Below are 27137 nucleotides of genomic sequence, written 5' to 3'. Positions count from 1 at the left end.
GCTAGGTTTTGGTCCCATTTTTCCTTTTACATCTTTGATTCATTTGTGGTTTGGTTGGCATGTCAACAATGTTTGGATTTATACTGTTGGATGCTTTTGTCTCATTGTAATGATAATTCAATTCCATCCTACGCCATTAAGATAAGATATGTCTTGCTAGTTTGAGAATTATCAATTATTCTATAAGTCAGTCACTCAATTGTAGAGTGCATAGAATGCGTTTCTCATCTTTAATCACAACATTTGTTTATGTCACTTGCATATGGTAAGACTTCACACAAGAAAAACATTAAAATGGGGTTCTCACCTTTAATCACGATGTTTTTAAAATGTAATTTTTTGTATGCTTTGATAGCATGGTCAAACATATTGATTTATATATGTATACACACACACACACACTAGTTTGTGATGTGAAGGAACATATAGCCTACAATTGTCAACAAGCTATTTATTGTATGGCATTCGCGGATGATTCCTTCTTTATCCAACGAATATTGTTCATGATATGAAAACCATGTTGGGTTCAACTCGAAAATTATTTTCTTTAATGAGTACATGCTACTTCCTTTACATGTTGGCAAATACCATTCATTCCATAATCCATTGGTTACATCTAATAGTTAAATGTCATGTTTTAATCAAACCAAAAGACATATAAGGGGTAGTGTCTCTAACATGTCATTCTCTAAACGAAATCATGCTGGACTCCATCAAATATTTTAGTCATTGTATGCTATTACAATTCAATGCATTTCAACAACCATTTATTCGCAACTTCATTGAATAGCCAGATCAGTGTTGGGTACCGATCAATTCGTACCTTAGAAGTATTTTTATTTGGATTATAGGAAAAGTGTTATGATATTTAACATCTCCTCTTTGAGGAGGAGTATATAGACTTCCAAAGCATAGTAGGAGATTCATATAAAAAGCCTTAAAACTAGGAATAAAGCTATTTTATGAAGTAATATGCCTCCCTCTTTTTGAAGGTTACACTATATCCATTGTTTTGGCCCGGTTAATATCCACACCTTGTCAATGTATGTTTGCTTTATTATGTCTTCACTCTCTACCTAGGCAATGCAAAGCATCGTTGCATAATGTTTTCTTATTTTCGTAGTCAACATGGTTCCGAATGCTTTAAAGTGAAAGATGTCATTCAAAGCATTTGTGTGGAGATTGGGATAATACTCTACCTTGGTCATCATATTCATTATAACTATAACGGATGTTGACACCAAGCAATCTAGTAATGATTGTAGTTGGGATATGCGTAAACATAAAAGACCTAAAAATTCAACGAATTAGAAAGCCTTATTCAAATTCTTTCCACAATGCAACGTTCGACATATTTCGTAAAGTTGATACTGCTAACACTCTTATGTTGCAATACGCATTTGGGGGTTGATGTGTAGTAATGGATTTTTTTGCAAATGTTCTCTTTGAAAGTAATCTCCTTTAATGCTTGACGATAAGCCTAAAAATAGATCAATTGCTTTTAATTTGGTTATAAGGCTTAAGTTTTACCTATATATAGTAATATGATCGTATGGACACATTTGCTTATAAGATTAATTAAATGACTGTATGAAGTTGTTCTCTTCATTGTGGTTTAACATAGAATGCCTTGTTCCTACTTGTTTCTTCTAACAATGAACCATATTACTTACATATTTAAGGATACCAAGATTAAGGCTCAGATCCAACGGAGTAGAGTCCTATGAATATCTAGTGCTTAGATTCTAAGCCTCTTGATTATGTTTTGACACGTAAAATTGGTCTTGCATAAACATTTTGCAAAGTGTCCTATAGTTGGAATTTTTCTACAAATGTGTTTTATTCAAATGATAAAATGATACATAGTTAAGTGGAAAAATAAGAAACTTATCAATTGTGGATGGAGAGAGCTTATTTGGTTAGACTCCTCAATTGATCCTTTTTAGCTTTTGTAGTTTCTTTGCAACCTTTATACCTTATTTTGTAAAATTGATTTACTTTTTAGGCCTTTAGCACATTTTTTGAGAAGTATATACATATCAAGATATGGCGACATGGTTATAAGTTATAACTTATGATGGCCTTATCCACACAATGGCTACCACGCAAGCAAATTCTTTATTCCGATGCGCACAAGGAGAACACAATCCATTTCCCTCCCACAATTATCAAATATATATCTTCTATTTATGTTTTAATTTGTGACCAAGTGTGATATGTGGACTATCATCAATTGACCACAATGCTACATATAGACAAGCTTGAGTTATGGTGTGGGCACGTGCATGTACACATTGGTTCACATTGGTACATTTGGACTACCAATTGTCCTCAAATTTGCCATTGATATCCATAAGGAAAGGGATACAACATGATTTCAACTCATATCTCATGGATGTAAATAAATGCTCATACCTAAGTTTCTCTCTTTGCATGTTACCATACAATATATTGATAGAACTCCGAGTGAAACTTGGGTCACAATGTTCCACTTTGAGGCATGTGAAAAAAGTAATCAATTGCTATGCCACAGATGAAAGTATGACAAACAACGTCTTTTCAAGTGAAATAAAGATTATAAAATGGAGTCATGGACATCACAATAGTAAAATGGCTTTTCGGAATGAAATGTGTAAGCCCACATGTGACCTTTTCACATGGATGCTCACTTTATTTGGTGAAATTGCATCGATGTACATGATGTATAGTGTAAATCCCCATCCTCTGAAAATGATATTTACTTTCTCCCGATCTCTAGAACATGAATTTTAGAGGCATTCAATTATCCAATATCCAATCCCTCTATTTGAAGGGCACCCTTCTCGTTTTGAAGGGCGATCTTTCTAGGAAATGATAATGATGAAAAGTTATTCTTATTTCAACCATAATTATGCACCGATTTACAAATGTGTTTCACACAAATGTATCTTGTTACGAATTGTCGAAAGACTGCAACTTGGTGCATCCATTTATAAACGTAGTTCTAGACAAAGAAATTGCTAGCAAAATTAAAGCTATTTTATGACATGAACCTTACAATGTAATAAACTAGCTATCAATTGACATGGCACATTATCAAAGTCAAGGAATTTGAGTTTTTCATCTGCATAAGACCCATAATAATATGAAAAACGACATTGACATAATATTACTATGAATAAGACTAGTTGACACCTCGATTGAGATCCTCCCCTCCACACATACCTATATTGGTATATATTTTAAATATTCAAAGGGCAATGTATGAATCCGTGTTTCCTTTTTCAATGCTTATAAAAACGAGAACCATTCTAGTGTGGAATGCTAGGATAACATGACACATTGCTGTGGGAGGTCATTTCAAGAGTGAGTTACAATTGAGGAGGTGTATAGAACTCTTTCCGAAGGGGTTTAACAAACCGTGTGGACCAGAGATTAAGGCAAGGTAGAAGGCCGGGACTTTGAGTGTGGGGTGTTTTTCTTGTGAACCAAACTATCACGTCACTAAGACTCTGATTGATTGATATTTAGGAGCTATGGACACTATGAGTTGCTGGGCTTTCGAAGTTGGAAGGGTACTACGGAAAAATGCATTGCCAATGATGTTGCACCAACATGAGAGCTCAAAAGAAAAGAAAAGAAACCCTAATGTGGGCCACACACACACAAACACACACACACACAACAAAAACCAGAGATAAAGATATGGATCATCAACAAATGTATAATGTATATGAAGTAGCTGGAATAGTAAAACGCATTTACTGAAAAGAAAAGACGATGGAGTAAATTTACATTCAAGCCTAATTACAACCCAAAAAGAAGAAGAAGAAGAAGAAGAAGAAGCAAAAAGTAGGAATATGTAATGTGTGATAATTTAAAGTTGGGGGAAAGGAAAGTGCAATTTAAGAGAAGCAAGTGAATGATGGAATATTGGGAGTATGGTTCAAAAGTGCACCGTACAGCAGTAAATGATGATGATGATGATGATGATGATGATGATGATAATGATGGGGGGTCCTTACATGAATTTTTGAGTTTATGAATCCTGACTGAATGTTGTTGTTGTTGGGTGTTGATTCATGAGGTAATGGTGGTGAGTGGCGGTGGAGGCGGAGGCGGAGGCGCCTCCTTCTCTTCCTTCCTCCCGTCGGCCTGTGGCGGTTTCACATTGGCGGCCTCGGCCTCGGCTCCAGCCCCAGCCGTGGGCTTCGGTGCTGTCGGTGCCGGTGCCGGTGCCGGAGGAGGCGGGGGCGGGGGCGGCAACGATCCGTCAATGCAACTCGCGCACTTGTGCTCCACCCAGCCCTCGAAATCGTACTCCCCAAGACCTGCGAAATGCCGGCCCCCGCACACCCTCGCCACCAGCCCCGCCAACAAACCCAGCACTATTATGATGACCAGCACCACGAACAGCATCCCCACAGACCCTGCCCCTGCCATTTTGGCCCCACTCCTTTCACTGAATTACCCCCCCCTTCCAATTTGCTAATCACCCCCCAATTTTGCTAATCACCCCTCGTTTGATTGCAAAGCCCCCCCCCCCCCCCCCCCTCCCCCACAATTTTGCTAATCACCCCCAGGCCTCCTCACTCTGCATAAAACCCAGTAACCTTTGTTAATCACCACCATCCACTCCTTTACAGTGTGAACCACCACCCAGAGACTGCCAATTACCCCTCCTTATGCTTAACCCGATTTTCAGGTTAAGAGGTTGCTATATTTATCTTTACCTTCTTGCGCCTGCCCCTTTTTTTTTTGCTAATTAAATTAGCCTCCTGCACCCTAGACCCTATTTTGCTTAATTATCCTGAGCCAAACTGCTTATGAATCACAGTACCCCCAATGTTAAATGCACTTACACAAACACAGTCGATGAGCTGATTATCCCGTTTGATTCTGCTCATCACACCACGCCCCGATCTGGCTGACAGAGACACTAATGAGCTCTGTTAATCACGCTGCCCAAAATATGCTAAATATATATATATCCTCACAGAAGACTAATCAGATTTAGCTAATCACAAAGCCCAAAATATACATATGCTTATGATATACTTATATATGTATGCCTAAATAGATCTAACTGATAACACTGCCCAAACTACTAAATTCTTCGTACTAAAGAGATAGATGGATGAGAAGAATGAATGGGGCCACCCACCTCAAATTCCTTTAAACTCTCTTTAACCATATAATGGAAGAAAAACTCTACAAAAGCAACCCTATAATTCTCGAGTACTTATTATAGACATACTTATATAAGACTAATCAGATCTAACTGATCACACTGACCAAACTACTAAATTCTTCATAAAGAGGTATAGACAGATGAGAAGAATGAATGGGGCCACCCACCTCAAATTCCTTAAAATCTCTTTAACCATAAGAAAAACTTTACAAAAGCAACCCTGTAATTCTCGAGTACTACAAAATCATGACTTACATGTTCCTTTCTCATAGCTTGAATTAGGGTTTAACTATTATATGTAGGCTATAACCCATAAAGGTATCCATCCTACTCATAGGTTTTTGCTTTTTGCTTTCCTCTTCTTATTTTTATGAGAAAAAGAAGTGGGCTCAATGTTGAGAAGGCCAATGTAAAGAGCTTCTCATGACACTCAAAAGTATAACCCAAGGAAAGTAGGTTAACCGGAGCATTCGAGTCTTCATGAGTGAATAGGTGAAGTCAAGACAAGGACGAACACCACAACATTGCATTGATCATTGAGTGCACATAGCGACGGACGAAAAAGATGGAGCGGTAGTGTATACCCACATGTGAAATGTTGAAGCAAATATCTAGAAGATCGTGGGACCCTCGAGTGACACACCAAGCCAAAGCATGTCACCTCAATCCTCTGGCACAAGGGAATCTTCCAATCGTCTCGAGTAAACTCCCAACACATGGTAATTATTAAATAGCTCCCCCCCTCCTTTACAAACCATAACAAAAATATTCAAGAATCAAGAATGGTTAACGTTTTTGGAAAAAAGAATCATTTACCCATAACAAGTGATGATGAGTTCGCTTTATTTTCAGCATCGAATATTACCTCGACTCCTTTGAGGGTTGTTTCCCGTTGATCGAAATAGCATAATTAAAACTTGTTGGCTATTGCACATTTCTCAAACCTAGGGGTCTATAGATAGACATATATACATATGTGTCTAATTTCATATTGATTTCTTCTAGCTACCATCCAATGTGCAAACTTGTCCCATTGACACTAGTTTCCACACCATTGTTGGTCCATGACTTTGTCTCTATCCTAACTTTCCCTCCTCTTGCTTCCAATTTGTTGATCTCTATTATCACATCGGACTCCAAATATCGATGGAGAAAACTAAAAACATATATAATCCTAAAATTGAATTAGCAAATACAAAAAAAAAATATCGTATGCAACTCTATTCAACGAAAGGAATCATTGCCGAGATACATAATCATGCATCAAAATGTTGCTATTTAACGTTGTGTATGGATACAAGGTGGATAATTGATCAATGAGATGGACAATACAGCTAGCATCAAAGATAGAAAAGTTACTGAGAGAACATAGAAAACCTTTTAGACATGTAGTAGGTTAACTATGAGTAGAGGTCAAAATCAAATGATGGCACTAAATAAAAAGCATATATGGCAGTAGAACATGTTGCAAAAGGCCCATCTATATATGAATCATTTAAAAGAAAAACTCTAGAATGAAAAAGAAACTTCAGTAGTAAGTTAGCTCATAGATATTCTGGATATCTTAAATCTGGATAAGGCTAAAGACTTAGCATATACGTTAAGACGTCACCCTGTAGGCCATATTATTGTCTTTCATATTTCCTATTCCAAAAACTGACGATACAATCGAAGATTTTATACTTACAAAGAATGATGGTAATAATGAATATGAAGCTTAAGAAGGTAAGTATACTCAAGGAGGAGTGGTTCTATCTGTAAGTATCTAGCCACATGACAAGGTCTACACATAAAAGAATATGTCTGAAAACCAACAAAAATTGAATGAATTAAAACAGAAAAACAAACTCCAAAGTGTTCAAACCCAAAAGAGATTTCAGGAATTCATCAATAGCCTCAATTCAATAGATAAAATGACCCAACAATGTCAAAACCGAGAATTCAAAGAAGAAATATATGTGAATGTCCAAGTGTAAAGCTTATGAAGATCAAGTTCAACTAGGTTCTAATTTCGTAGCTAGCTGCTCGACTTACGGCACGAAAACCTTTATAAGGATTGTATGATACATTCCGAACCTCGGTCTTGTCGATCTTCAACCCCGACATGGCAACGCCCATGATTTTAAATGCTACAAGTAAAGTCGGGAATTCTTGTAAATGTTCCAAACCCTTTTCAAGCTGCATAGTCCCGGAGAGGCATGGGGATTTATCTTTAGGAATCTTCCCTATTGTCCATGAAACTATCTGTATAGGGAACAAAAAACCAAGTAAAAATATATGGTTAAAAAGCTGAAAATGTGGATAACTTGAGATATCTAAGGGACACAAGTAGGAAAGAACACCAATACACTCCTAATGTTTTGCATTTTTTTCATGATATGCCGTAGTTTTTGAAAGATAACAAAATTAGCCATCAAAATTACTTAGGCCAAATTAAATTTGAAATTCTTAAAAAAACTCAAAAGGTAATTTTGTAAGTGTTTCGAAACAGAGGATTATTCTGGTAAATATACAAGAACCTAGGGGTATGTATTGGTGTTTCTCCAAATTAATATATTAAAGCCTTAACTCGATTGTAATTGAAATGCCTTCACCACATTATACCCATATGCCTTGACTAAAGAGTGAAAAAAACCATATCCAAAACTGATTCTTCTTACCTTAGAGTTAGACAGATTATAAACAGTGCCATGATTCGCTGTAAGATCCCATGTTGTCACTGAAGGCGGCAAAGGAAACTCCACTGTCATGCAGTCTATGGGTTTTCCTGGATCATTCCGTAAACCTACGACAACATTCACCCTACATGTTCCGTCACTTGAGCTAAATTGAGGCTTCACATATACAGGAGTATTCTTCAAATTCTTTATTCTGCATTTTATGACCATAACGCCAAAAGTTGAAATCAGAGGCAAACATATTCAACGTAAAAGATTTAGGTGAAACAAGAATGATGTAGTGAAATCTACCTATAGCTCATGAGTTTAAACTGACCATCAGGTGGGACAAAAGATAGTATCTTATGAGTATCCCAAGGTTCATATTGAACACATGGATGGAAATTAACATCATTCATAATTGATGGATTGGCAAAAATTAGCGTCAAATCTGGTACACCTGAAAGTCGAGCATTCACGCGTATTTCTCCATATACTTCATACTTCACCAGGAATCCATCCCTACACCATCCATGATTATGTCTCAATGAAAACACACCAGAAGCTAAATGTTATATCTTACATTTTCCTAAATAAATGGTGTGCTTACCTATTGATTATGGCATCCATCTCTTCCACAAGATCAAAATAAATCTCATTGTTTGAATATTTAATGTTGCTTCCTCGCCAAGGCCAGTTTGAGGCTGTGGTTAAAGGCAATGATGTGTTCATGCTTGACGACCCTCCTGTAACTACACTTAACATTCTACTTACAAGATTCGGGGGTGCAATCATGTCTTTCAGCACGTTTATTTCTGTTGTGAGAGGAAACCCATTGTCCATCATTTCATCAAGAAGCTGCCAAGCAACATTGGACCTTCATAGGGAGCAAAACAGAGATGAATGCAAATTCTTATCTTCAAAATCTATAGGAGACACAATTATCCATCCACAGCTATCGATATTTCAGCATGCATCAAGCAATGTGGTCTTTTAGTATTAACTGTATATAAGAAGACTCCCACCTCATAGACAATAACAAAGTTATCCTTGATGAGATCCTCAGTTAGAGCTCCAAGATATTCTGTAAGAGCTTCAGCAACCCGACAAAGAAACTGGAGAATGATGACAGCATATTAATGATCAGTCAAATGAGCACATGTTCATTCAGTAAGTACCTATCCCTAAAGGATCTGTAAATTGTTTGTATCATAGATGTGACAATTGAGCACAAAACAAGGCACAGTAGTATTTTAAGAAAATATATAGATTAAATACCTCAATGCCAAGAAGAGGTGACATTTCAGTCTTGGTACAAGCTAAAAAGGTAATACCCTCTTGCACAATATGCAGCAAATAGTAGGTTGGTGATGCAATTACTGATGGAATCTGCAATGAATTTTGGCCAATACAAACGTTATAATACTATGCAACACAGTTATATCATGTATCACATACATATGCAATAATGTATAGTTCAAGCACTACCATCTCCTTCATAGGTGTCCTTTCACCTTTGTCATAGTGGACTAACATTTGTCTAGATGCAAAAAATCTTCAGAAAAGACATGAAAGGTTTACATTGAGTCGAAATCAACTAAGAATAAATCATCAGATTGACTATCCATGCACATCAATAAACCAAAAACCTGTTTGAGCCCTTCTAATATGTTTCATATGTCTGAAACTCTATTTTCCTATTTCTATCTTTTTCCTTTAGGAATCTGGAATCTCAAACAGTTCCAATTTGCATATTCCGACCTATACTTCTCAAATTTTAATCGGACAATTGCATTTGAAACTTTTCAATTTCTTTCCTAAAAAGACATTCTCAATTTTTTGAGTGATTTCTAACACCTATGATTTATAGTACATCTTTTGTGATAATTTATACTCCATATTGCTTTACTTCACAAATTTTTATCTGACAATAGCATTTGAAATTTGAAATTTCTTCCTAAAAAATCCTCCTCAAAATGTTCCATTCCTTTCCTAGTCAAAGCTTTCAAAATGTTCTTAACTTTTCTGTAACATGTTTCATGTCAACTTACAATAGAAAAGCCTTCAAGGCTTCCACTTCACTTATTTAAATTTGACATGTTTGGGAAAACAATGACCCCAAACCTTTTGGCGTCCTGAGGGAGTATTACCCTGCATCCAGAACCAACTACATATGGATCGATCCACTGGTTGCCCCATCCATTGTTTTTCCAACATTACTTCCCTGCAAGACCACTCTTGATATTCAAGCTTTTGCAATGACAAATTTGATGCATTAATGAAACCCATCTTTGATTTCACTCTCTTTCTCTCTGTCCATCTCACATATATACATACAATATACACACATACATCAAACCATCATCTTGGGGAACTTATAAAGAAGCATCAGGATCATCCCAAGCACAATCTTTCATTACCATATTATTTAAGGCAAGATTACAGGTCACTCTTATCTGCGATTGTCACCATGACTTAGGCATCGAAAACGTACTGCACTTTGCCATGACTTAACCTTTGAAAAAACTTAACGTTTGGGGAGGAAAGATCACTGAAGTTGTGAGAGTAAAGATCAACACCACTTCACATTGAGAGGTCCAGCATGCGATAACATTAGAGTGCACTTCCAAGTACTGATTACCCAATCCAATAATCTTAGAGAACTCCTAGTAATCAGAAAAGTGTAAATCCTTGTAGTCCAAGGCACTATTTTTGGGATAGTGGAAGTGATAACTCTCAAAAAAGCTCAAGGATCAACAAGGTGAAAAAAGAAAGAGCAAGTGGTACGTGGGCAACACATCTACTATTGATGCAGTCAAGACATCATCCATGGATTCTAGACTCACAAGCCTACCACTCCAAGCACCCCTACCATCCCGTAGTTTTCATATTTCATATTTCATTTTTGAATTTTTTTTAGATTTTTGTGTTTCATTTTTCATTTTCTTGATGAGCTTCATTTATTTCCATTTTACTTTTCTCTATTTTTTTATACTCTCTCATGGAAGAGAAAACGTTCATTATTGGACTTCTTTTACAATGATTCCATAACCATAACATAAAATACGATTACGTGCACATTCTTTGATTGCATAGCTCCTATTTGGTAACCAAAGGATACTAATAGAACCAAAGATTCAGATTTGGCGTCCGAAGTCATTAACTAAAACTATTTGTGTGTCTATCTATATCTTTATCTTTTAAGATCGAGCCACCTTCAACCAGATGAGTCTACTAGTTTTTAACATTACTCCCCTGCATAGATCAGTCATGAATTTCGATGTCTTGTGAGCACAATTTGAATGCATCAATAAATAAATAAAACCATCTCTCTCTCTCTCTCTCTGAGCCAAGAACAATTACCCGGTGTCTGAGAGGAGGAAGATGCAATGCAACATTTTGGTAGCAGACAGATCTCTGCAAATCGGAGAATCTTACTGTGTTTTTCTTCTTCTTAATAATAGATAGATAAAAACGTACATAGAGAGAGGTATGTATGTACATACATATGTTTTTGGGTGTTGGGGCGTCCGGACGGAATGTGGTCGCATGCACCCATCAAGAACCGTCGACCGCAATTTACATGTCCGTAAAATCATCCAAACTCTCCTCTACCTCTTCGCCAATTCTACATTCCTGGCTTCTCTTGATTCTCTCTAGATTATTGTGGTCTAATGAAAATGTTACTTCGAAATCGGGTGGTCTCACACCCAAACGTGGTCCATGGGACACGGTTGCACCCATCCCAAAGGAAGTCATCAAGAACAATTGCCCTTTCATTTACTTGTCCCCGAAGAATGCACACATAACATCTAAAGTCGTCGTGTAACTCTTTCCCAAATCCACATTTGTAGCCTCTTCCCACATTGTGGAATATTGTGGTTCCGTCACAATGCCAATTCGGAATTGGGTTGCTTATGTCTTATGAATTTCTTCATGGTTACCCCACTGGAATGATCGTTCAATGTTGCAAGGACAAGTGGGCGACCCATAAAAAACAATATGTCATGAGTGGGTTGACACATCATCAAATGGAATGTGTTGTCCTAGAAAGTTGGTTCTCAACGAGGATGCAGGGTGTAGATGATTGATATTGTTGCCTATTAGATCAAAATGAAAGACCTACTATATAGTTATGAGGTGTTGTTCAGGGGTAACTAGAATAACCAATAAGTATCCCATAGTTACTATTATTCGTAAGTTGCCTACTAAAGTAGTATGCACTTAGTAAATAGAAACCAAATGTGTTGTTTAATGTTGCACTTATCTTGTCATTGTTGGCGTGGCTTATTAGTCCAATAAATTACTCATAATAATGGATACAAGGATTATGAAGGTATCATTCATCTTGAAGTTACGTTATTATTACCATCATTCTTTTGTTACCCCATCCCATTGGGAGGTGGAGGCCATCGTGGCTCCACACGACCCTTGGTGTTTTCAAAAACATTTCATTGACAACATAGAGAGATCACCATGACTTCAATAATTGAATTGAGTGGAAGCAAAAAATCACACGGTGAATAATGCCAATGACGAGGAAAAGCTACAAAAAGTAGAAGAGATAAGACATAGGAGAAGTTTTAACCGTATATTTTTCAATATTAATTCTGTTATAACTTTTCATAATTGTTTCCTTGTTCAAGGATGTATCGTATTGTTGGTAATGGATTTGATAAGTGGAGAGCCAAACTTTTATTAATCACTTGCTTTAGGTATTAGTATCATATATGCATATATCTACAAAGCCCAACTCCCTTCCTCCTCAATTTAAGTCTGAATCCAAACCAACATGTACTTTGTTGATTATGTTAGCCATTGTATAACCTCGATCAAGGGCATGGCACTCAACAAAATACTTGTGTAGCATCAAATTTCATGTCCAAGATGAATAACCCACAATACAACATAATTATACAGTTAAACCATTTAATGAATTCATGGAAACAGCTTGTGAGAGAGTACCTAGATCACATTAAGAGTGTATTGAGGCACATTAGAGAAATAAAATGTATTTTATTAATGATGAGGAATGTATATTTGATCAAGTATATTAGTAGAGTTGGCTACCTCGCCACATTTGAGATTTTCAAAGGGCCAGTTTGGAAAAAGGAAATTGTTTATTTATTTATCTATTTATGTCGATACACGATCTTTATCCCACTCTTACCCGCAACTTTGCAAGATGCATTTTCACCCTTTTCTTATGCTTGTTTGGGAAAAATATAAGTTTGATTGTTCACACGTTGGTGTAGAAGACTTAGTATGATGGCCTTAGTTTTGGGGTATCTTTTTGGTGGAGACTCCACCCCTTATTCTCGAATTGTTAATTATTTTATTCCTTTCCTAATCAATCTTAACAAAATTCTTCTTGTTCTATTATAGCAACTATCATGCATACAAAAAGTTTTATGGGATAAAACATAGTTTTTCACTATTCTTTCTACTTTTTTCATAGAAATTTGCATGCTTTATTGTTAGTGAGGTCACTTAGTGTGCATGTATTCTTTCATAATCCTTCTTAGTCAGGAAGAGTATTTCTTTTTCCTTCTAATTATATGGCAATAATGTCATGGGCAACTTTGCAACTATGTCATCCAGTGCATGGTGGTCACTACCATTAGTGTTGAAAGCGAGGTCGTCAATGCGGAAGATCAAGGAGCATTCAGTTCTGTTCTGAGTACCTGCGTATGACAGAAGGTAGGTCGTTGCACAGAGAGAGAGAGAGAGAGGCACAAAAGAGTCTTTATTCCATAAAGCAAATAATACAACATCCAACCTCACAAAGAGGTTACAAGGTCACTATATATAGTGACCGACTTAGGGCAACTACCCTTTATGATAATTTCATAAATGGCCAAAACGGAATAGTGTGAATACGTCCATTATACACATGTATTCGACACTCCCCCGTAATGGGCGTATACATGGGTTATCTAAGATTACAGGTATAGACTTAGGTTCTCGGACATATCAGCTTTGTTCAAGTCGGCAGGGTCCGAAGGCAGAAGACCGAACTGGTCGGGTCGGAACAGTTGAAGTCGATCATTAAGGAACTGACGTCGGTTGTCGGGAACCATCCTGCTCTGTGTCCGGCTCTAACCGGACTGGTTTGTCGTTACGCCCATCTGATGCCGAAGAGACCGAAAGCGGTCTGCCGAAAGACATTTGGTCATTCCATCTGCGACATTGTCGGTTGTGGATATTTTCTCTAGACCGATTTTCCCTGAAATGACGCAGTCCCGAACGAAGTGATATCGAACGTCGATATGCTTGGAGGCGTTGTGGTGAACCGGATTTTTCGACAAGGCAACAGCACCTTGACTGTCGCTGTAGACAACTGGAGCCGAGTCATGTTCGACTTGTCGAAACGTGTGCGCCAGCCGACCGAGCCACAAAGCTTCTTTTGCTGCGTCGGACGCAGCTACATATTCTGCTTCGGTCGTTGAGGTCGCTGTGCACTCCTGAAGTTTCGACTTCCACGAGATTGCTCCATTGCCGAATTTGAAGCAGTATCCGGTTGTTGATTTCCGACTGTCTATACAGCCGGCGAAATCCGAGTCGGTGTAACCGACTACGCCTGAGGTTCGGTTCGGACCGAAAAGAATGCCGTGGTCTTTTGTGCCAGCCAGATATCTGAACACATGCTTGACTGCGTTCCAATGCGATCGGCCAGGATTGTGCATAAATCTGCTGACGACTCCTACGGCGTGAGAAATATCAGGCCGTGTCGCGACCATCAGGTACATAAGGGAGCCGACTGCCGGTGCATACGGTACCGACTTCATATCTTCCCCCTCCGGACCGGATGTCGGGCAGTCTCGCTGAGAGAGCCGAAGATTCATAGGGAGCGGGGTTGAAGCAGATTTGGCTGATTGCATGTTGAAGCGTTCTAAGACACGTCGGATATAGTCGGTCTGAGACAGAAAAAGATGTCGTTTATCGCGATGCCGACTAATCTTCATGCCAAGGATGTGTCGTGCCGGACCGAGGTCCTTCATGGCAAACTTCAACCGCAGTTGCCGAACGAGATCGGCAAGTTCGCCCGCGTGGCGTCCAGAAATTAGCATGTCGTCCACGTAAATGATGAGGAAGATGGGTGATCCATCTTGAGCTGTATTGGTGAAGAGACAATGGTCCTCATCGCTTTTGGAGAAGCCGATCGATTGGATGAAGTCGTCGAACTTCTTGTACCATTGTCGCGGTGCCTGTTTGAGGCCGTATAGACTCTTCCTGAGTCGGCAGACTAGATGTTCTTGGCCGGTGGCCACGAAGCCTTTTGGCTGCTCCATATAAATTTCCTCGTCAAGATCACCATGGAGGAATGCTGTTTTGACATCTAGCTGAATCAGCTCCAAGTTGTCGGCTGCCACTACGCCGAGTAGGAAACGAAGGGTTGTCATTTTCACCACTGGTGAAAAAATCTCGTCGAAGTCGACACCATATTCTTGTCGGAAGCCCTTCGCAACTAATCTGGCCTTGTACTTTGGGGTGGTCGAATCAGACGTCTCTTTTAGTCGATAAACCCACTTGCAAGGAAGAGCACGTCGGTTCCTGGGTAATTCAACCAGATCCCAAGTCTTGTTTGCCCGAATGGAGTGCATTTCCGACTCCATCGCCAGATGCCAGGTGGCTGAATCGACAGATGTCGATGCGTCTTCGTAAGACGTCGGTTCGCCGGCGTCGGTGAAGAAAATTCCAGGAGAATACCTCTCCGGAGGTTGCGACAGTCTCTCGGATCGTCGAGGCATGATTGGACTGGTCGCATCGGGTATCGTGGTCGGATGGTCCGAAAGCGGATTGTTCTGCTGTGCCGAGTCGGAGTTGTCCGAGTCGGTAGTGTAAGGTTCAGCTACCCGTGAAGCTGACCGTGTGTTGAGAGCGGGGCCTTCTTGAAGGGTCGGCACATCGGAAAATGTTACCCTTCGGACTTCGATCGGTTTTTCGACTGATGGATTCATAGCCGACTCGTTGAACACAACGTCCGAACTTCGAACGATTTGTCTGCGTTCGGGGTCCCAGAGTCGGTATCCCATTTCGCCGTCGGATCCATATCCAAGGAAAATGCATTTCCTGGACCGAGGTGCAAGTTTTCGGCGATCATCTTTCGGAATAAGGGCGTACGCCTCGCATCCGAAGATCCTCAGCTTGTCGTAATTCGGCTTACTGCCGTTCCATAGTTCCTGAGGAATTTGAAGTCCTAGAGGTCTACTTGGCGACATATTGATTATGTGTACTGCCGTGAGTAGAGCCTCTGCCCAGAAGCCATCCGACAGTCCGGAGTGTTGGAGCATGGAAACTATCCTTTCTTGGATTGTCCGATTCATTCGTTCTGCAATCCCGTTTTGCTCCGGACTGTGTGGTGCCGTAAATTCACGTCGGATGCCGCGTTGTCGGCAGAATTTGACGAATTCTTCTGATTTGAACTCTCCCCCATTGTCGGTCCGAAGGCATTTCAGCTTTCGGTCGGTTTGATTTTCTACCATAGCGAGCCAATCGGTGAAGATCGAGAAGACCCGATCTTTGGTGCGAATTAGATAAGCCCACACCTTTCGAGTCGAATCGTCAATAAAAGTGACGAAGTAAGAGGCACCACCGAGAGACTGATGCGGCATTGGGCCACAGACGTCCGAGTGGACCAAATCGAGAGGTCTCGATTCTCTTGGTGCTGATGTCGGGTGTGATGTGGCTGCTTGTTTGCCATACTGGCAATGCTCGCAAAATTGATGGTCGGAGAAGGAGAGTTTAGGGATGTATCCGGCTCTAGATAGGTGCGTGATGCCGGCCTTGCTGAGGTGTCCTAATCTTCTGTGCCATAGTGATGACACAGGAATATCCACCAAAAACAGGTTACCCTCTCTGAGCGTAACATGTAACGGATACAGTGAGTGTATCTTGGGTCCTCTAGCAAGCAGGAGGTTCCCCCTGTGGAGTGTCCACCCTCCCGAAGAAAAACCGGCACGAATGCCGTCTTCATCTAGTTGTCCGACTGAGATCAATGGCCTTGTGAGCTCGGGTACATGTCGGACATTGTGGAGTACAAGTGTAGAGCCCCCTGCAAGGTTGAGCTCTACTGTGCCGATTCCGACGATGTCACAGTGTTGTGAGTTGCCGACTCGAACTGAGTCGGAGTGACGGATCGTATATTGCCGAAATTGGGATCGATGAGGAGTCACGTGAAATGACGCGCCCGAATCCAAGAGCCATGTGCTCGATTCTTCAGTCGTGAGTAGAACTTCTGATCCGACTGGATTTTCTATTGATAGTATATTCGGGTCGTCAGGTAGTACATCAGCTGAGAAGCTGACGTAATTGATCTCCTCATGCCGGCCACTCTTCTTGTTGTTCTTGTTCTTGAGTGCGCGGCAGTCGGCTTTGATGTGTCCGGGTTTCTTGCAATAATTGCAGATTCGGTTATCCCGTGACTGGCTCCGTCTTCGCTGATTGTTCGGCGGTCGTGAGGAATCTCTTCCTCGTATGTTCGATCGGTCTGTCAAACCTTGTACTACATAAGCGTCGTCTGTTGAGTCTTTGGCGAAAGACTTTCTCCGAGCTGCTTCGGTCAGGATTGCGCTCGTGACTTCGGAGTATTTAACAGCCGTGGTTGACGCGTTGCACACGGTTGTGACGAAAGTTTCCCATGATGAGGGAAGGCTGCTCATGAGTATCATTGCTCTGAGTTCATCCTCAATTGCCGTCCCCTGTGACGAGATTTGGGAGCTTATGCTTTCGTACTCATTGAGGTGTGCTTGAACCGAATCGGATTCTTTCATCCGCAAGTTGTAGAGGCGCCGGATCAGAAACATCTTCGTTGCGGCGACCTTCTTTTCGTAAGTGTCCGACAGTGTTTTCCACAGTTCGAATGCTGTCGTACACGATTGCACCGTAAAATATACCGATTCCGATAGGTGCATCCGAATCGTGGCACGGACGATTCTGTCCAGCTTCTGCCACTCAACTGGTTTGTATCCTTCTGGAGGTTCTTCATTTTCGATGGGATCGATTTGTCCCTTGACTATGAGATAGTCCTGCATTTGCTCTTTCCAGAAGTTGAAGTTCGATCCATCGAACTTTCGTAGACTCATTTCTGACGAGCCGGATGTTGATGCCATCAAATTCGGTTTCGGTTGACGAAGCTCGGTTCGGAGTTGACTACGAACCTTGTTGGAGTGCAGCCGGTTGGCTCACCCGATATCGTTCTAGTCAGATTTGAACCCGAGTCGGTTCGGCTTCGGAACTTGCTCGAATTGACTCCGGTAGCTTGAGGGACAGAACCGACTGGTCTTCCCGAATGTTGCCGAGTCGGAGTGAGCCCGGTTCGCTTCGGATATATATGCCGAATACCGATTATTGAAACCGATTATTTGGACCGATTCTGCTTCGGGTGGCTGCAGTGACGAGAGAGACGGATCCAACTGATCCTCCCGAATGTCGATCAGCCAGATGAAGCACGAATTTGGGGCTGTTGTCTTAAGACCGATCTGCACCGAGTGGTTACAACGAGCGGCGTTTGATTACCTCTTCGGATGCTGTTTAACCGAGTGGAGCACGATCGCGTCAATGTTGCACAAGGGGATTTCACCTCGAGCGGTTACGATCACAAGGAACAGAGTACAACCTGAAGGCTTACTCCAAGCAAGAGGATCTAACGCGATGAGATGCAAACCTGTTTTTCTTCTTCTTCTCTCTTCTTCGAATGACGCAGGAAACCGAATGCTGAGACGACGGCCGACAGCGGATTGAAGGACCGACTACTGTGCAGGCTCTGATACCAGATGTTGAAAGCGAGGTCGTCAATGCGGAAGATCAAGGAGCATTCAGTTCTGTTCTGAGTACCTGCGTATGACAGAAGGTAGGTCGTTGCACAGAGAGAGAGAGAGAGAGGCACAAAAGAGTCTTTATTCCATAAAGCAAATAATACAACATCCAACCTCACAAAGAGGTTACAAGGTCACTATATATAGTGACCGACTTAGGGCAACTACCCTTTATGATAATTTCATAAATGGCCAAAACGGAATAGTGTGAATACGTCCATTATACACATGTATTCGACAATTAGAGCACCATATGTCGTTGCATTGGTATCCTTTCAGGCACCCCGAAACATGGTAAAGTGCATCTCATAGGCGACCTCATGACCATTAGAAGAGGATCCACAAAGGATTATGTAAATGCACAATCCATAATGGGCCTAGATATTGTTGAGCTTTTGGAAGGGTAACACGACCTCTAGGTGTACAGAATCCCCACTTTTAAAGAGATTGTCTTAGCCATGATTGCACCTTTGCTGTGTCATGATTTTTTGGGGGGTTCTTGATGATACATATCACTAGATGAATGGTTTTCACCGCCTTGTTAAGAAGGGATAAAGAAAAATATGAAACATAAGCATTGGCTTATTGAGATTGTGGAGATGGAAGTCACCAACCAACTTGCCAAAGACTACGGAATCAAGCAATTTTTGTGGATGCTCAACATATGTTTCATACATGGCACATATTCATGTTGGTTCATTTCTTTATCACTGAGGTTCTTGATAGTTGTACATGAACTTTCGATATTGCCTTGGTCAATGGGCACATCATTATACTTATACATTATTGTTTATTCTCGATAGAGAAAAATAAGGTATTGACTCGATACACGATTTCTTTGTTTGACAATATCAATGGGAAACGTAAAGGTTGATTATACAATTATGCCATTTTAGGACCTCTTTCCACGACCTTTTTTGTTCATTTGTCTAAAGTTGTACAAACATATAATACTATAAAGGAAAGAAGGGTGTTTGCATGCATACAAATCCTTATGTCTACATTCATTTATATCTCTACACCTAATAGGTGATTGAGACCATGCTCATCCTCGTCCTCTCATAGAAAGAAAACCACATGCGTCGACACATTATTGGAAAGGAATAACAAATTTATTGTATGGTTCAAACAAGCATTGTCACCCCCTCCTTGGGCACAACATTGATTCCATATAAAATGGCCATATAGAAAGTTTCAATGCTTTGGCATTGTGTATGCAACATTAGTATAAACCTAACCAACTTACCAATCATGCTTTTGGCGAGCTCAAATTGACCCCTTATTTGTTGAAGACGTTTTGTCTTTGTTCCTCTTGATTGTTAATATAAGTGTCCTATGGAATCGATGCAGACATCATGTACAACGTTTTGGGGTTGCAAGCTTATAGAAGCACGAGAATATATTGGTAATCGGAATGGATGACCATTGCAGAACTGACGTAAAACCACTTCGAGGTGAAAGGAGATCAGAGCAATGTTTAATGACATGAACGTGAAAGAAGGCAGGAGGGAGTATTATTGCAATGGGCGGAAGTTTTGAGATGAGAGGGGAGGTAGCAGAAAGGAAAAGGGGGGTAGGTGGGGGGTTGGACGGGAGGAGAGGGCAAGAACGACATGAGCCTCTCTCATAAGAGAGAAACATATAAAAAGTGATGGACGAGGTTTCGAACCCACAATGCATCATTTTTTTTTTCCTTCTTCTTCTTCTTCTTTTTTAAAGAGAAGGCAAGAGAGACATGAACCATACCTTATGTTTTGTGAGTCACAAGTTTTATTAGTCATTCATTCATTACCCCCCCCCCCCTTCAATCATGTTTATCAATCTCTTATTTCACACACACACACACACACACACACACACATCCTATTTTTATTCTATAGTCCTCCTCCTCCCTTTTGAGTCTTCTTCTTCTTCTTCTTCATAAAAGAAGAACAAGAAAACAGATGTGGTCTTTGTGTTGAAGACACAGAACCAGGCATATACCTCCTTGTAGAGAGCAGAACAGAGCAAACCAGCAGGAACCCATCTCGAAGCTCTTGCGTTTAACCATGGAAGCTCACCCTTCCTCTGCGGCTGCCTTTGTGGAGGGTGGAATTCAGGAAGCTTCACAGGATCTCTGCAGTGTTTGCCTCGAGCTCTTTTCCGACAACAATCCCATCACGGTCAGTAGCTTTTGTCACCGTCCTTCGTTTCTAGAATTTATTTTCTCTCTATTAGTATCTGTGCTATACATGCTTCTCTGATCTCGTGAAGTGGCAGTAATGCGAGCTTTGATCTAAGCTTAAATTCCATTGTTGAAATCGTCCTTGATATTATTATTCTTAAGAATCCGATGATGTTTTACTTTTTCGTAGATTCAAAATTCGAAATTTCAACGTTGACATACCTTAAAGAAATATAACTCTACGTGATTACAAAGAGTAAATAATTACCCCTCCATTGACAAAAAGGAATTTGAGATTTTCAGTGGAGCTTTTGTTATAAAACTGACTATAGGATTGTTTATCTTTCTGAACCCCCACAATAAATCCTAGAAATAGAGTTACTTTTCATTATACAGTAATGTACACAGTCTCACTACGAATAGGAATTTAAATTAGCAATCTGCATTCAGTGAACATTCTCAGAGAATTGGTTGATGATGCCAAATGTTTGATCTAGTCCGGTTGGATAGGAGTAAATATAAAAAGCAGTTGTTCACTTTGACCTATGGTGAACCATTATGTATTCCAAGGTTGGCACGATGTTCAACAGGGTATGCTCTATTAGGCAAGTTCCAGGCGTGCAAATTGGAAATCAACATTTGAAGAAAGCAATAGATAAGAGTACTGCTTTCGAGAACATTGGCATTTAATAACTACAAAGTGGAATGACTCTCAACATCTATTACATGATGAATTGCATAATGTGAAACTTAGGTTTAATGTCCAGCAGCATGTATATCTCACATGATGATCAGATCAATTCAGTCTTTTTCTATTTTAATTCTATCATGAGAAACTCTAAAAAACAGTTGATATGAACACTCTAATTTTGAGGATACAGTGAGCAATTTCATTCACATGATATGTGTGTGCGACAATATCCCCCACTGACTAGGTAATTATTCCAATTGCAACAGCGACAGATTGCCTTAGCTGTTGTACATGCTGCTTATCCAGTCTTACAAAAACTGAAAAAATGTGTAGAAATATCCATATTTCATAGATATGTGTCTGTATACATGTATGTATGTTTGCATGTACTTGTACATACATGCATTTTTTTACATTTGTCATGATAATGCTATGCCAATATTTGGTGAAAATTCTATTTAGATCAGGCTTAGACATCATTAGCACTATGAACAATATAATTTTTGTTCTTAGCATGGGTTCTTTTGAGGATTCAGAATAATTGTTTTGGTTTATAGGTTACCTCTTGCAAACATGGGTATCATCTTCAGTGCATTCTTGAATGGTTTGTGCTATTACCCTTGACTTAGATCTTTTAATCAAGTCGTTGACATGCGTGAAGAAAAAATGATTGCTCCAAATTTGTTCTCATGGTCATCAGGGCCCAAAGAAGCAAAGAGTGTCCGATGTGCTGGCAGCCTCTAAGCTTAGAGGATCCTAACAGGTATGTGCTTCATCCAACACAAACCCATTTGATGGAAGAAACTGTGTAAGAGTATTAAAAAGTTTCATGATATACCAAAACAGCCAAGAGCTCTTGGATGCTGTTGAGCGAGAGAAGTTTGTGATGGCATCCTCAGTGTTACGAAGACATTCCACAGGAGGATTTGAATTTCAGGTATGGGACCATTGGATATTGCTCCCTGAACTGAAACTGTATAAATTTTGGAGCTTGCTAATATGTAGGTACCAGCATTTGCAAATGATTCTGACTTTGAACAAAGGATTATGCGACACTTAGCTGTGGCTGCTAGGGCTCATCACTTTGCAACAGGGGAGTCTTTGTGTGGTAGAGGGTTAAGTACACATGGTCATCCACAGCTTGTGATGGTGCCTACAACACATTCTCCAATTTCCTCAGCAGCTGGACAAGGTGCAAGTTTTTCTAAATTAGGTGCCATTGGACCTTCTCGAGAGCATTCAGTGCGACCCACCAGTGATCGTCATCATATTGCACTATTCAGTAAGGGCGGAGTAGATGCTGGGGAAGAAGACAGGTATAGCAATGTAAAAAGTCAGTTATTTGCTTTTTAATTCATTACTGCAAATGTTTGAAGCTATAACACATCATCACACATTTTGAAGTGGTAGAGAAAAAACGGAACCTGAGTATGGTGAGGAGAATCAACAGAAATCAGTATTATCTGAAATAGTTTCCATATCCGAGACATTGAAGTCACGCTTTGCAGCTGCATCCCTGAGGTATGCCATGTGTATTGCATTATCACATTAGAGTTCAATATGCCATGACCACATCAAATGGTATCTATTGTTGGCATGCTCTTTAAAATCAACATATTTATTGAAACTTGGCAGATATAAAGAAACTTTATCTAGGTCAACTAAGGGCTTAAGGGAGAGGCTACGTGTGCAAACCAACGAAACATCTGATATTGGAGCTCGAGCTAGGGACATGGGTGTTGGTGTTGGTCGAGCTTTAGAACGGATATCCCCCATGTCTTATGCAAAAAGGAAGGTTGAAGAGGATGAAACTTGTTGTGATGTTCTTAACATGAGGAATGAATGTGAAAGCAGTTCATCAGGAAATTCTGGAAATGGTAAGAGCCACATTTAGGGACAAAAAAGCAGAGACCGAATCTCTCAAGAGTTCTTTACATGTAAAACCTCTCAGGGGAATTACCTGTAAGTTCAAATTTCATCTCTATTGTAACATGTGGTGGCCGAAGAATTGCCCTTTTCAAGTTTGCAAACATATAATACTATTAGAACGTGAAGGTGAGTGCTGGAGGAGAAGCATGTGGTCCTTGTATATATATATATATATTTATTTGTTTCAATCAATGAGTGGATTTGTAGCTTCTAATACTTCTGTATGTTTCTAATCATTACTGTGAAGTTTCATAGCATTGTTGAACATTTGTGGTCATATTCTGAATTGGATCATTATTGACTCAAGCTTATGATCTCAGTCAAGATACGCTCAATGTCATCCATCTAGAGTTCATTGGTTCTACTTTTATGTTTGGCAAATTTAGCATGTCCAAAAGTTAGATTAGAACCTGCAGCACTCATTCAAACAGTCAATGTCTAAATTCTAAGCCTCTGGTTGGATTTGTCGAATCAATATCAAATACATTCTGGCAGTGGAAGGGATATGATATCCTAGGTGTATATTTATACAAATGTGTTTGATACATGGGGTATATTTTAGTGAAGCCCTCTATCTTTATGTCATTCAAGTCTATCTTGCATCTGCCACTGTTAAAATGCTTAACTTGTTGATGTACATGAGAGAGAATTCCATTTAGTCCAAGGCATATTTACATTTCCTTAAAAGTTCTCATTTGCCTCTTCACTAATGACAGTATTTAGTAAAGTCATTTTCAGCAGCAGATATTTACATCTATAATGTAACTGTTAAGCTCAAGACTTGGACATGCAAAATGTTGCATAGCACAAGTTTATCATTATACAACCATGTCTGTGTATATACAAATTTTGCATTTTAAATAAATTAATGTAGTATATTGATGATGATAATGTGTGAGGACCTCTACTGTGCTTAAAATATATATGCATGAATTCTATTGTGTGCATTTGTCTATATAGGTTAAGGGTTTGAATCCCTTTTTTCCCGATTACCTGGATTGTTACAAAGAGGTTGAGAGTCTGTATACCTTGTTTTATCACTTTTTAGAATAGTCTAGACGACCTAGAACAGACCACTCTCCAAGTCCATACATGTCTATTGCCAGGGCTCTTCCTCATCCATAATAGTCTGTGAACTTTCCAGCTCTCGTGGATGTTGGAGTAGAAGAGGTGACATAATTCAAAAGAACTATTGGTATCAGTACTAATGCTGTATATGGTACCATTATGTATTTATGTATTAATGTATGTTGGGATACACATCAAAGTAAAATGATGTAGCTTCGCTACTAGCTAGTTGGATTTCAATTGAAACATCACCAAATTAGATTTTCTGCAACTATTTCTTTCAGAATAGCTGAAGCAAATTTGATCTATGCAACAAATCATGATTACTAATATGGGAGAATTCATGATTACTAATATGTACATATTATAAACTCTAGGTTTCATAAAGCTCCATGATCATTATTTGAATGCATGTGGAGTGATTTAAGAGATAATTTACATTCATGAAGTGCATAGGTAGTATGTGTGAGAGGAGCAATGATTAGGAATCATATCCAAGGTTCGTTCGTGTGGTGAAATAAAGGTATGACGAATATTAACAAGTGCGTCTTGTGTCCTTCTGTGGATTGTACATGGTGAACAATTGCCTCCATGATTGGTGATGTTATGGGCCATGTTCCTTAGTCATTGGCATTCCTCTACTCACTATATGGTGACTCACTGACATGCTCTTAGTGGTGGTAAAGAGTTATGGAAGAAATCGGCGGTGTGAGATTCCCCATGCTTAAGGTAAGGGTTCATTCCCTATGCTTTCAAGCTTGAGCAACATTTGGCCAAACTATTGTGGGCCAGCATTCTCCATCATTTATCTAACTTTGTAGTTACGAGTAGAGGGTAGCATACTTATTTTTAAAGTAGTTCCTTACTTTTGATATCTCCTTCACATAATTTTTAGAATGTTTCAAGCTCTAGTTATGTTCCTCACTACATGCAGTTGGTGTGGTGGTGGTGGGGGGACTCTTAAGTCGCCTGATTGCTTTGTGAGCGCCATGGGGCACATAAACTTCCATGTAGCTTGGTCTTTGTGGGAGTCCACCCTTTGACAAGTTTCATGAATTGATGTATGGGGGAAGTGGCTCCTTTGGTGTGAACCAAGCCTTTTGGGTATAGAGATGCCATGGATCTTGCTACAACACCTTGTTCTTTTCATCATTTGGAGAGGGATACAATATATGAAGGGTGGAAAATTCTTGATGTTAAGGTCATTGTTGTTGGACCACTTCATTATTTGTGACTACCATGATCCTTTTGTGTGTTCTATTGTTGACATGTGCTTCTATGCTTCAAACACCTTACATATGACATGGCTTGAATTTGGTTAATGAGTTCTGTTGCTAGGAATGATGCTTCTATCATCATGGAAGGTGTTGCCAATTCAACATGGATGGTCTTGTGTTGGACATATGTTCGGGTAAAATCCATAGCACAACTAGTGACCACTCTTTGTTGCCACATGTACATGAGGATGCTGAAAGCCTGTTTGGAGGCACCATACATGAGAGTAGGGATGACCATGTTGTCGAATAACCATACTTTCGTTTGAGACTCTTGGAAGTGTGCATGGTTGCAATATCGTTCTAACATGTCTACAATTGGATGTCTTCCAATGGGCTAATCTTTAGCAACTTGAGTCATACATAGAATCCACTCATGCTTGTAAATGTGACTCCTAGATATATGTAAGAATCCACTCCTTCAACTTGCCCTCCAATAGTGTGAAGACAATTTATTGATGAGTCAACTCAGATGTGTGCAAGATCTTGGCCTAAAATCTTTCTTAGGGTTACCGTGGGCCCTTTTTCGTAGAAAAAACCATCTTGGGCTTGGAGATGATGTTGTAGACCTACATGGAGTTTAGATACCAAGATTAGGTGATCATTGACAGCATCTCCAAAACCCCACATTACGTATGTAGTTCACTACCCATGGTCCACACTAAACTCTAAACTCCATGTCGGTTTAGATCATTGACAGCATCTCAAGATCTAGCAGAACCCATTCCAAATAGGCCATGGTCTGTTATCTCCATGGATTTGCTACATAACTAGACACTTTTTTTCAAGGTATCACATTCACTCAAGTCCAATGCAGGAATAGATGGTGAATAATTTCTTCCTTTATTCAGAAATAGACTACAAATTTTTTCTGGTAGACTATTTATATGAGCATGAAATCAAAGTCTTATTTGAGAATAATTTGAGTTTATTATGCGTTAGACTTCAATAACTACTTTATAATCCAACGACATCTTTTGCTTACTTACATTAAATCCTAAAATTTCTGGAATCTTTTCATTTGCACATAGATATTCAAACACCTCTTGAGATTCTTTGCTCAACATCAAAAAACTATTCACACTCCATCAGAAAATGGCTTTACTTAGTCTAAAAAATGACTATGGAACATTTACTCCAAGCAATAATTGCAAATTCAATGAACGTGTAATCCCATCTAATCTATGTAATCCCATCATATATAATCCAAGTTCTTTTTTTCTAGTTTGTAATGTACGAGTATTAAGTAATTTGATCAAAAGTATATTCCAATTATGTTCAAGCATGTAGCTTTAAACTAAACTATATATAGTAATCTAATAAAAGAAAGCCCATCAGTAGAAGGTAATTATTCCAATGTTGTAACC

General features: G+C 39.5%; 2 protein-coding genes across 3 annotated transcripts; one reads left to right on the top strand and one right to left on the bottom strand.

Moving 5' to 3' along the window:
• Positions 1-7023: 7023 nt before the first annotated feature.
• Positions 7024-11309, bottom strand: ZIP4 (Clathrin adaptor complexes medium subunit family protein). Its single transcript, XM_087319369.1, has 8 exons — positions 11191-11309; positions 9952-10051; positions 9106-9216; positions 8853-8942; positions 8438-8685; positions 8140-8349; positions 7831-8041; positions 7024-7414 (listed from the first exon to the last, which is right to left on the bottom strand). The coding sequence occupies exons 1-8, from the start codon at positions 11223-11225 to the stop codon at positions 7169-7171; spliced, it is 1251 nt and encodes a 416-aa protein (XP_087175495.1). The 5' UTR covers positions 11226-11309; the 3' UTR covers positions 7024-7168.
• Positions 11310-20541: 9232 nt separating this feature from the next.
• LOC147868451 (E3 ubiquitin-protein ligase RHF2A-like) lies at positions 20542-23642 on the top strand. Of its 2 annotated transcripts, none has more exons than XM_087319357.1 (7): positions 20542-20806; positions 22057-22103; positions 22200-22262; positions 22346-22436; positions 22505-22815; positions 22910-23020; positions 23135-23642. In XM_087319357.1, the coding sequence occupies exons 1-7, from the start codon at positions 20693-20695 to the stop codon at positions 23391-23393; spliced, it is 996 nt and encodes a 331-aa protein (XP_087175483.1). In that variant the 5' UTR covers positions 20542-20692; the 3' UTR covers positions 23394-23642. The 2 variants fall into 2 exon arrangements, with proteins under 2 accessions (XP_087175483.1, XP_087175481.1); XM_087319355.1 differs by having other exon boundaries at positions 20543-20806; positions 22904-23020.
• Positions 23643-27137: the final 3495 nt, after the last annotated feature.

This window comes from Azolla caroliniana, unplaced genomic scaffold (assembly GCF_043228905.1).
Source record: "Azolla caroliniana isolate FFs.n. ecotype wild unplaced genomic scaffold, voAzoCaro1.0.p SCAF_1, whole genome shotgun sequence".
NCBI classification, from domain to species: domain Eukaryota; kingdom Viridiplantae; phylum Streptophyta; class Polypodiopsida; order Salviniales; family Salviniaceae; genus Azolla; species Azolla caroliniana.
This window is presented reverse-complemented; position numbering and strand designations above follow the sequence as displayed.